The sequence below is a fragment of the Ornithorhynchus anatinus genome, chromosome 16 (genome assembly GCF_004115215.2).
Source record: "Ornithorhynchus anatinus isolate Pmale09 chromosome 16, mOrnAna1.pri.v4, whole genome shotgun sequence".
Taxonomy (NCBI): Eukaryota; Metazoa; Chordata; class Mammalia; order Monotremata; family Ornithorhynchidae; genus Ornithorhynchus; species Ornithorhynchus anatinus.
Genome location: NC_041743.1, coordinates 33,385,443 through 33,397,782, shown reverse-complemented (window position 1 = coordinate 33,397,782; position 12,340 = coordinate 33,385,443). Strand labels below are relative to the sequence as shown.

Genomic DNA, 12,340 nt, shown 5'->3' with positions numbered 1-12,340 from the left:
TCTAGGTGATCAGTGAGAGAGATATTCTTGGATCCCAGCTTGTTCGACGCAATGATGAGTTGGCTCTGCTCTATGAAAAAATCAAGATTCAGCAGTCCATACTGAACAAAGGAGAGACCCAGTACAGACAAAGAGTGGAAGACATCCGAATTCTCAAACTTGAGATAAAGAAACTTCGAAGGGAAAAGGGAATTCTCTCCAAGAGCGTGGCAAATGTGGAAGAGCTCAGGTAGAAAAACAGATGGAATGAATTTCATCCACTGTTGCGGCCATGCTGTTACAATGGGGATAGGTGAAAAAAATTGTTTTTACTCCCAGTAAAACTTGAAGTAACAAACAAGGTGCACTGAGAGGGGCTTTCGTTATCTAACCTCAAACATGAACTATTTGAAATTCAGAAACCAGTCATCCACGATTTGAAAGCACTAAAGTTGATATCAACACCACACCTTTTGTGTAGCAAACTTGACTGCAAAGAGCAGGAATCTGTTGCTTATTCAATGAGCTATATAGAATTATTTTAATTAGGCAATATACAGAAGGTGGAACGTCCTTACGGATTTAATAACGACTGTTTTCTTCATCCAGATTTTTCTGTGATTGAAGTGAGAGAAACATTTAATTCAATTTTCATTCAAAACAAGCTTCCTTAAAGACTAAACTTTTTATTTAGATTGATTTTTTAGTATTTTCACTTTGATTTAGTGCTTCCAAAGTTCTTTTTGCCATATATGTCGGATGGATTTGCCCTTTGACAAATGCACTGTGTTTTTATAGGAAATCTGGCATTTTCCAGGAAATCAAATAAGAGGAGCAGTACATTTCGGGGAGCTAGCTACCTATGGTTCCCTGCAACCTGGTGGGGGACCTTTAAAGTTATGACTGTAAATTAACGTTACCAACAAGGATAGATTGTGAACCTGCTGCCAAAATTCATTGGACTAGAAAGAGGTTTGGATATTGAAATGCTAGGGATGTATTTGAGAGTATTGTGGTGTCAGCTCTCATGAATGGATCAATTCTTGCTAACTACAACAGCAGGTCCCCCTTTTAATGAACTCCAAAACCTTCACTAAGACTGCCAGCTCTAGGAGTCATTTTTATCACTTGCCCAATTAATAGGATTCCTCCAGAGCTGCAATAAACATTCCTGGTTTGCCAAGACTTTTCTCACTGCCCATCTAACTAAACCTCTAGGAAATGGATGAAAAATCTTAAAAATCTGGCCATGCATTCCAAGTAATAGATCTAAACAACTTTTGAAAATAGTGGCTCTAATAACTGAAAATCATGCAACTAATTCTAATGGTTATTTGGCTGATGAAATTTTAATTTAAGTGAGGCAATTAAGAGAGACTATGTCATACTAGCATTTTGCACATTTTTGGTAGAAAGGGTATAATGATGATAACTTACTATGTGCCAGGCACTGTACTAAGCAGTGAAGTAGATCCAAGGTGATTGGGTTGGACACAGTTCCTGTCCCACATGGGGCTCATTGCCTTAATCCCCATTTTATAGATGAGGTAACTGAGGCACAGAGAAGTTAAGTGACTTGCCCAAGCTCACACAACAGACAAGCTGGGATTAGAACCCAGGTCTTTTAGACACCCAGGCTTGTGGTCTATCCACTAGGCCATGCTGCTTCCTCCAGTGTCCTCGTCAACAAGAATGTTTGCCTGTAGCTTCCAACTATTTTCTTTGGAGAAAGATATTTTAAACAATGCACAACTTTTTTTCTAAAGAAAGGGTTTCTCATTCAGGCAGGAGGTGTTTCACCTGCAACGAGAATTCTTGAAGGAACGGACACGGTGCAGAGCCCTGGAGGAGGAGCTGGAAAGCCCCCTGAATGTACACAGATGGAGAAAACTGGAGGTATCATATCGGACACAGCATTATCCCTCCTGCTCCTTTTCCCAATGGCCTCACTCCCAATCTCCCACCCACCCCACCATCACTAAACTAGAGCATTACATAAACATATATTTTTTTCATACCATGCACATTGTCACTTTTAGAGGAAGAGAAGGGCAAATGCTAAATGTACTATTGCAGAGCAAGATGGTTCCAAATGGACCAGGAGCTTTAACTTAGTTTCAACTACTTCTTGCCTGCCTGGGAGCTTAATCAAATAGAAAACTTTCTTCTCTCACCCCCTTCTTTTTCTCCCTGTCTCTCCCACTCCTTTTAGTGCAGTTTCCTGGCTGCTTATCACTTCCTTGATTTCTTTCTGGGCTTTGATGAAGTAAGATGCTCAGATACCCTGGCCCAATAACCACTTTCCACCTTTATTTCCTCCAAGAATTATGAATTTGTTGACTCAACCCCATTTAAGAGGATTTAAGTTGGTAACTGAGGCTTTCCCTGGAGGGGCGGATCATGGAATTGTGAACATATTATTGAGACAAACACTGAATAACTTTTAGGTACCATTAATTTTATGTTTAGAGCTCACAGTTCTCATTTCCATCAAGTCAACACGGACAGTTTCAGCAGCAAATTGAGCAAAGAAAAATGAAATTTCCATGGATTGACTAAACCTGAGTGTGCAGGAGAAAACGTTGCTATCCTTTTCTATTATACTCAGCTGTGTAGATGGCAAGAGAGAAATAGCTGAGATACATTTAGCAGTGTCATCTGGGCTCATGATGAAAGAAAACATGGGGTGAAGGAAGAAAATCAACCCAGAAGGTTGCAAAAAGTAGAGGTTTTTTTTACAATGAAGCAAGCACTAAGGGTTATGCTTTGCAAATGTAAATAAGAAAGCCTGAATTTTAATAAGACAACCCAGCCTGGTGAATATCTGCCAGTGAGTCCAAACATGACTATCAGTTGGCACTACTGGCTATACTTAAAGGCAGAACTGGTGGAAATGTGTTTTTTGCCCACTCATTCATCTCTGAAAAAGTGATTGAGCTGCCTACTAAATAAGTGATGATATAGATGCCCCTGAAGAGATCCTACCAAAGACTTTGAAATCATTTATTGACATAGTAATTGATTCTTGATGTTTCAAAGAAAAATTTTAAAGTGTGCAATTCCAGGTCAGTTTCTCTAGAAAAAGAGAGGAGGTACAGGTTATACAATTTTGAAAATACTTGTAGTACAAATAGACTAGAAAAAATATGGTGTCAGGTCAGTTTAAAGTATAAGCTGAGAGTAAAGCAGATTGAATTGTACTTTCCAAGTGCTTAGTACAGTGCTCTGCACACAGTAAGCACTCAAATATGATTGAATGAATTACATGGAGGGCACAAGGCACACATGTGCCTGGCAAGATCATCATCTCTATGGAGGCATCATCTTAATTGAGGCAATGGAAGACCCTTCCTGGTTCTTTGGGCAGGTAATAGTGATTGTGGTATTTGTTAAGTACTTACTACATGCCAAACATTGTACTGAGCACTAAGCTGGATACAAGAGAATCATTTCAGACACCTCCCTGTCCCCCAAGGGGCTTCCAGCCTAGCTGGAGAGGGAGAACAGGTATTTAGTTTCCATTTTACAGATGAAGAAACAAAGTTAAATGAATTGTCCAAGATCACTCAATCAATTAATGGTATTTATTGAGCACTTACTCTTTTCAAAACATTGCATTAAGTGCTTGGGAGATTACAGCTGAGTTGGTAGACATAGTCCCTGCCCACAAGGAGTTTTCAGTTTATAGGGGGTATAACTGGTAAATACAGGAGCTGGGAGTAGAAGCCAGATTCTCAGACCCAAAGATATCACTAGCCTGCTCCAACCCCTGCGTTTGGAAGGGGGCTGTGGGTGGAGCCTCCCCTGGAACCTAATTTCACTTACCCTTACCATCTCTTGGTGTGGGATAGTGTCTCTTCTCACTGGATTCTGAGTCCAGTGGGGGTCAAATCAGAGGTCCCTTTCACCCCCACACTGTTCAAAAGGTCTGGTGATGGCTTCAGGGTGAGGTGAATCCCTAGACCCACAAGTTGTTCTGTAAATCCTCCCTGGGACTGGTCTTCTGGGTTGCCTTGACACATCAACTGCTGGAACCGCTCTCGTCTTCCTTTAAAGGTAGAACAGCTGTAGTTTATAGAAAGTACTTAATATAGTCCGAAGCTAGTGACTAAAACCTAGCCTGTGCTGGGTATTCTAGCCAATGCCATGTGACTGGTGATTATGGCAACAATTATATGACAGACCTGGGTAAACATCTTCTTCCCTTAATCTCTACCCTTCCTCTCATTCCATCCTTTTCTCCCTCTTTCCTCAAAAAAAAAAAAAAGCCCCCCCCATTTTATATGCTCTCCTGAACGTAATCTTTCCCTGTTTAGGAGGTCAAGTGGTTCAAAGTCAGAGAGCTGTGTGTCTTCACCACTTTTTTGCATGAGGAACAGGGAGTCATTTGAATGGCCATTAAGTTTCTCACTGAATGGTGGCACCTGTGTTAAAAGTTGGGCCCACCCTGTAATACCAAAGTTCACATTAAGATGCTCTTCCCACAGGTGGTCCTAATAAATACCCTTCCTGATCAATCAATCAGTAACATTTATTTAGCACATACTGTGGGCTGAGCACTGCACTACGTGCTTGGAAGAATATAGTAGAAATTAGTATATGTGATAATCGGTATTTTCATATTCTTGAAACTCCCAAGATTGAGTGAACCATGTATACTGTTTCAACACTATGTGGACTTTTTCAAAAATAATGTCTGGACATATTGGAGGGATGCATTTTATTAGTACTTCATTCCCTTTTAGAGTAGAAATAAGGAGAAGCAGTGTGCCTAGTAGAAAGAGCATAGGCCTGGGAGTCAGAGGAACCTGGGTTCTCATCCCTCCTCTGCCACTTGTCTGCTATGTGACCTTGGGCAAGTCACTTAACTTCTCTATGCTCCAGTTCCCTTATCTGTAAAATGGAGATTACTTTATGTTAGTATTTGTTAAGTGCTTCCTATGTGCAGAGCACTGTTCTAAGCACTGGGGTAGACACAGGAGAATCAGGTTGTCCCACGTGGGGCTCACAGTCTTAATCCCCATTTTACAAATAAGGTCACTGAGGCACAGAGAAGTTAAGTGACTTGCCCACAGTCACACAGCTGACAAGTGGCAGAGCTGGGATTCAAACTCATGACCTCTGACTCCAAAGCCCATGCTCTTTCCACTGAGCCACGCTGCTTCCCATAAGATTAAGACTTTGAGCGCCCTGTGGGACATGGACTGTGACCAACTCAATCATTTTGTATCTATTCTAGCACTTAGTACAATGCCTGGCACATAGTAAACGCTTAATATAGACCATTAAAAAATAGTATCCCAGAGAAAGCATTTTGAAAGCTTTAATGGGCTTTGGGGTGAAAAAGATTTCATTTCATCCAGATTATTTTCCCATTGTTTTCAAACTCTTGCTTATAGTTACAGCGAGGTCCTAGCTAGCACTGTATACCCAGAAGGAAGATTTGCTGTGCCTTTCAGTTTGCGAAGACTATCCCTTGGCAGCATTGTAGTTCATGTTGGTTAAAGACTTCCAACTCCACCTTCCATGCTCCTAATTTTGTCCTCTGTGTTTCTAGCATTAATCTCTGGGCAATCTGATTTTCACCTCCTGGTATATCATGGCTTTCCCTTTCAAGGGAATCATTCCAAATTTCATAAAGTTTTGAAGGGGTGTTGACAAAACCTGTCACCCCCTTCCCCAATTGATGTTTCATACCATCTTCAGAATTTTCAGATGTTATTCCCTATTAAACTGTGCTTTCACAGTTCGGTGTACTGCCCTGTCTTACTACTGTTCAAAACCGCCAAACCAGAAAAAAAGTGTGCAATCATCTATCTTGTGTCCTATGCGAGTAAATGAAATTTCAGTACAATTGCACTTTTAGACCTTATTGGTCCTACACAATAGGTCTCTAATAAACGTTAGATAAAATATAAATGCATTTAAGATCTAAGATTAATCCTTAGGTCTTTCTAGAGGGTTTATTGCTGAAAGTGACTAAATGTTGTTAATTTTGGTCAGGCCAGTGACCCAAGCACCTTTGAACTGATCCAGAAGATCCATACTCTGCAGAAGCGTCTCATCTGCAAGACTGAAGAGGTGGTAGAAAAAGAATTACTCCTTCAGGTAGTATTCTCCTTTTCTTGTCTCTAAATAGCTGATATTACATTTAATAAGTTCTTGACACATCTGAAAGTTTGTAGCATTCATTCAAGGGTGGCACATCCCACAATTTACTGTAGATGGCAACAGTAACTCATATATAGAGAACAAGCACGGGTTGATTAATTGACCTTTTATACTGTGATCATAGATATCTGGAGAACTGTGCAAAACAAAGTGAAAGGCTAGACTTGTTTTATTGGGTCACACAGACAATCTTTCAAGCCTATACAGTTCCTTTTGTCAGGCCCTTCTTAATTCTCTGTTCTTCATAGTTCTGATTACTTTAACACAAAAGGTACGTTTCAGCTGGGTTTTGTACTGTGGTTTTGATTTTGGTAATAAGCTTTCTTTGAATCTAAGTGATAGGGACTGTATTGTGGAGTGAAATTTAATGAAATATTTCCTTTCTGGGAGCTGAGCCTCTGTAATTGATATCAGTGGGAATTACATACCAGTGGTGGAGTGGCAGATCTATAATCTCTTGTTTATAGATTTCAGGTATGCTTGGTTTTCAGGGATGGCTGCAGGCAGATTCCCCTCAATGTGATTACTGGGGGGTGGTCTGTACATTGAGCAAAAGGGCACCAGCCTCATCTGTTACTTTTTTCTGGTCATTTTTACCCCCAATTTTGATGGACTTCACAACTTTCCATCAGCTTTCACCTCTTTCCATTAGGCCAGGTAGTGAAGCAGCATGGCTTGGTGGATAGACCACCGTCCTGGGAGTCAGAAGGACCTGGGTTCTAATTTTTGCTTTATCCTGCTATGTAACCTCAGGCAAGTCACTTACCTTCTCTGTGACTCATTTATCTCATCTATGAAATGGGGATTAAGACTGTGAGCCCTGTGTGGGGCAGGAACTCGAGCCAACCTGATTTAGCTTTTTTCTACCCCAGTGTTTAGAACAATGCTTGACACATAGTGTTTAACAAATATAATCATAATCATTATTATCACCTTCTTCCCTAATAACACTCCTCACTAGCCACTCCCCATCTTGCATTCTTGGCTCCTCCTAAACTCACCTACTAACAATACCTCTGTCTTAACTCTCCTACCTCCTAACCCCTTTCTCTCTCTGCTTTCCTAGCCTGGAACTCCCTCCCTCAGCAAATTTACCAGACCACAGTTCTCTCCCCATTTTTAAAGCACTTCAAAAATCCAATTTCTTCCATGAAATCTTCCCCAATTAATTCAATAATTCAGTTGTAACAGGCCAACACCCACCCTTAGCACTTGTGCGCATTAATACTGTCTTCAGCACTTGCCCACAGATGTACATTTATATTTGATGTATCTATTCTGTTTTCCTGTGCATTCAATTATCTGTATATCTGTCTCATTCTGATCTGTTGGCATGCTTTTCTGCATTATGATTGTTCTTCCTCCAGCTTTCTCTATCTGTAAATACTTTTTCTCTATTAATTAATTAATTCATTCAATAGTATTTGAGCGCTTACTATGTGCAGAGCACTGTACTAAGCACTTGGAATTTACAAATCGGTAACAAGTAGAGACAGTCCCTGCCCTTTGACGGGCTTACAGTCTAATCGGGGGAGACGGACAGACAAGAACAATAGCAATAAATAGAATCAAGGGGATGAACATCTCATTAAAACAGTAGCAAATAAACAGAATCAAGTTTACTCCATTAGATTATAAAGTCCTAGACGATGAGAAATGTGTAGGTTACTACTGTGGTGCTCTTCCCATTGCTTAATACAGTGCCTAGTATTCAGGTGATGTTTAGTAAATACATCGATTGGTTGATGGATCAGAATCTGAAATTGAGTCTATCAGCATGTTATCGACATCATTCAAACCTTCTAAAAATCAATCAATCAATAGTATTTATTGAGAGCATTTACTGTGTGCAGAACACTGTACTCAGCACCTGGGAGAGTAGAATATAACAATATAACAGATACATTCCCTGTCCACAACCAGTTTATAATCTAGAGGGGGAGACAGCATTAATATAAGTAAATTACAGATAGGTACATAAGTGCTGTGGGGCTGGGAGGGGGGAATGAATAAAGGGAACAAGACAGACACAGTTGGGAGTGGAAGAAAAGGAAAAGAGGGTTTAGTCAGGGAAGGCCTCTTGCCGGAAGTGTACCTTCAATAGGTTTTGAAGGTGGGAGGGTGTTCCAGGAGAGGCAGGAAGTGGACTAGAGGTCAGGACCGGGATGGACGAGATTAAAGTACAGTGAGTAGGTTAGTATTAGAGGAGCAAAATATGCAGGTGAGGTAGTAAAAGGAGAGCAGCGAGGTGAGGAAGGAGGGGCCAAGGTGATTGAGTGCTTTAAAACTGATGGTGAGGTGTTTTAGTTTGATGGGGAGGTGGATGGGCAAGCATTGGAGGTTCTTGAGTGGGGGAACTTTGGACTCAATTCATTGAATATTTCAGCTGAAAACTCAGGGCAGAGTATATTTGAGGGCTTTAACTACCCAGCAAGTTTGCTAGAATAGACCTAGTCTTAGTGTAGTTGGAAGAGTGGCTTTCATAAAATGTAGCTTATTAGAAAATTTTCTTGATCTTGAAAGTCAGGAAGGACATATGGAGTTGGGATTATTACTTTACTGCAGAGTAATGTTGAAATAATGTCAAGAAGCAGTGTGACCTAGTGGAAAGAGCGTGGGCCCTGGTTTTAATCCCGACTCTGTCACTTGTCTCCTGAGTGACCTTGGACAAATCTCTTAACTTCTCTGTGCCTCAGTTTCCTCATCTATAAAATGGGAATTAAATCCTCCTCCCTCCTACTTAGACTTGTGAGCCCCATGTGGCGCAGAGACTCTGTCCAACCTGATTATCTTGTATCTATGCCAGTGCTTAGTTTCAATTTGGCTTTTGTTTTTCCAACCTCTCATCTGCAAACTGTGAGTAATACAAAATTTCTGTTCTGAGTCCCTTTTGTTTCATTTCTCTTGAGGATCTAGGATTTTACAACTTCGGCATTTGTAGATTTATTCCCTTCAGCCCTGTTCATTGGGCCAGACTTTCCTTTGAAAAGTCAACCTGCTTGATACCAGGCTCCTATAGCCTCCCAGGTTTGAGCGCACCTGAAAGCCAGGCATGTTTTTTCCTTGGTAAAGCATGGGAGTTCAGTCTACTCTCTGACCAAGAAGTGCTGGGCTGTTTCTGTTAAAAATGGCACTTGGATTCCTGCCAAGTATTCAAATCAGATTTTTTTAAGGAATTATTAATGTTCTTCTCAGTCAGATGAAAGTAGGTTCTTTCACCTGAAAGTGGAAAGCTTGTTGCTTTTATGCAGAGATTAATGTGTAATAGTTATTTGTTAAGCTTCAGTGAAGTTTAATTTTTGACTTCTTTAAGGATTTTAAGAATCTCTATTTTTAATGCCTTTCCAGTTCATTATTAACTTCAATCTTGCAGTAGCCTGCGCTGAAAACCTCAGCGGCTCTTTTGCACTTAAGATAAATTGAATGCTGGGTTTCCTATGGATATTTTCTGTTTCACTTTTGGGATAGAATTGAGTGGCCACACTTGCAACCAATCTGTCCAGAGAAGCTTCTGTCAGCAGGAAATGCTCTTGGCCCACAGAAAACACCTCTTCCTTCACTCCACCACTTAGAAGAAATCCTCATGTGCCTTTACATTATGATCCTGTTCTAAACTAAGATACTTTAGCCTCATTATCCTGCCCAAATGTGAAACTCATTCTCTTGTATCCTGACAGCCTAATTCTGGTTACGTATTCTGTATTTGTCTCATCTGTTAGATTGTACATCTTCTGAGGGGAGGGACCCCATGTTTTATGCCTAATTTGCTTTCTCCAACATGCAGAGTCTGATTAATATTTTGTGGGGTTGAGAAGGCCTAGAGAATGACTAAGATACTAATTAATTGAAAATGTTCTAGTCAGTGAATATAAACAATGGAAACAAAGGATATGCGTTGTCAGGGAGTACTTTGCAAGTGGAATTTGACTGCATAATGAATAGTGACATATTGAAAATACTTAAAATAATCAAACTACATTGTTGGGGTCGTTATTAATGGTTGCTTTAGGAAGTTGTCGCATAAAATTCTCTGTTCTTTCTGTTGTATGTGCCCAGAGGCCCAGGGAATTATTGACTCCAAAAAATACATAAATAACAATATGTACAAAAGTGGATTCTATGTGGCTTACTTGCTGGCATGCAGTTCTGTCCCTTCAAGGTTAACTTTAATTTTATGACTGGGTGAAAGTCTAACTTATTTTATTGCAAAATGGCTGCAATTAGGTGAGGGAGTGACCTTATCTGTGTTGTCAGTCAGTCAGCCAATCACATTTATTGAGCCCTTACTGTGTGCGGAGGCCTGTAGTAAGCACTTGGGAGAGCACAATACAACAATAAACAGACACATTTCCTGTTCAAATCAAGCTTACATTCTAGAGAAGGAAATAGACATTAATATAAACAATACTTTACAGATATGTATGTAATTACTGTGGGGCGGTGGGGGGGGGGGGGCGGTGTTGAATAAAGGGAGCAAGTCAGGGTGACGCAGAAGGGAGTGGGAGAAGAGGAAAGTAGGACTTCAGTCAGGGAAGGCCTCTTGGAGAAGTGCTTTCAGTAAGGCTTTGAAGCTAGGGTCAGTCACTGTCCATGCTGAATTGTTACAATGGTACTCACTCTATTAGCCATTTCCAAGTATTGTTGATTAACTTGCAGTGGGACATATTTTACAAGTACATTCGTGGTTAATTGGATCAGGACATCAATAATATTTATTACTGTGTGCAGAGCACTGTACTGAGCACTTGGGAGAGTACGATATAACAGAGTTGGTTGACAACTTCCCTGCCCACAGTGAGGTCACAGTCTAGACAACCTATGTAGATCCTTGAATCTCAGAAGTGGAGTCCCACTGTCAACCAAATTCAGACTCAGTCTTGGAAAACCGGCTGGGTAAAAGAGGCGAATACCCAAATAGGCCGAACTTGATAAACACTGACAGCTCTTTTCCTTCACATAAATAAGTACTTCAACACTCCCTTTCCAGTTACTCCCCTTTAAAGCTCTACCAGACTGCTGATTTGACCACAACAGCTCTGGGTTGAGGACCTGTGCTGATGATTCTTCAGAGGGAGAAGAATGGTTTGTGGGGTAGGAAGAAGCAGGGGATGGAGCATGTTGCAGAAAAGAGGAAATTGAGGTTAGGTTGTGAGCTGGTTAAAAACCAAAGAATGAGGAACTTGGTAGAGTCCGATTTGGAGCCTGAAGAATTTAACATGCACATTAAGTATTATTAAAAATCTGTAATGTCTCTTGATGGTGGCTTGTAGAATTTAGGAGAATCATTTGAGATACAGTCAGTATTTACCAAGCCTTTCTGCTTTCAAAGCAACCAGTAAAGGAGATGTTCAATTATTAAATGATAATATTGCAATTTGGAAGGAACAACTACATGTGCTTCAGCCTCTTTTGGTCTAACCTTCCCAGGCATAATCATTTTTGCTCCCTCTGCTAGCAGTTAAGTAACTGACTACTCCTCAAAGCTTGGCTGAAATCATTAGAAATGTTTGCTCACCAGAAAGATGAAGGCACAGTGTAAATTGAAGTTGTTAAATAAAAACAGCTATGTTAATTTTAGTTTAATTCTAAAAACAGAGAAGTGCACAATTTTACCTGATGGACTAGGACTAAATAAGAGGGAGGAAATGACTTACCAGTTCATATCTTATTAGAATAGGTAGGTATTTGAAATGAGGAAACAAAAAAAATTCTGCCCCAGTACAATTTCAGGTTGGTCTGGTATTTTTTTAAGCTATTCTGTTGGGTCTCTTTGATTCGCATACTGTTTTACTGCTCTGCATGCAATAGGTGCTCAGTAAATGCTTTTGCAATGAAGATAATGAAGATTTCCCAGAAAAATTAAGTTTGGTTGCTCACCAAAAAAGGGACAAATTATCTGCTAATATACTTTTTGTTTATAGTTGTGTAAATATGAAGATGCATTCTTCATATTCAAAGATGACATTGCTTTTCCTCATTGCCCACTCTCTTCTGCATTGCTCTGACTTGCTTCCTGCTCTCCCCTCTCCCAGCCCCAAAGCACTTATGTACATATCTATAATTTTATTTATATTGATGTCCGTCTCCCCCCATCTAGACTGTGAGCTCATCGGGAGCAGGGAATGTCACTGTTTATTGTTATATTGTACTTTCCCAAGTACTTAGTACAGTGCTCTGCTCACAGTAAGTG

The 12,340-nt window shown here is 40.3% G+C and overlaps 1 protein-coding gene across 3 annotated transcripts in view; it reads left to right on the top strand.

Annotated features, from left to right (window-relative positions):
- CFAP58 (cilia and flagella associated protein 58) overlaps positions 1–12,340 on the top strand; it is a 70,325-nt gene that overhangs the window by 35,399 nt on the left and 22,586 nt on the right. For all 3 annotated transcript variants that reach the window (XM_029081060.2, XM_039914393.1, XM_007667659.3), the window contains exons 13-15: positions 6–229; positions 1,764–1,875; positions 5,983–6,087. In XM_029081060.2, coding sequence (XP_028936893.1) covers positions 6–229; positions 1,764–1,875; positions 5,983–6,087 — 441 coding nt within the window. The remainder of the gene's footprint in view (positions 1–5; positions 230–1,763; positions 1,876–5,982; positions 6,088–12,340) is intronic.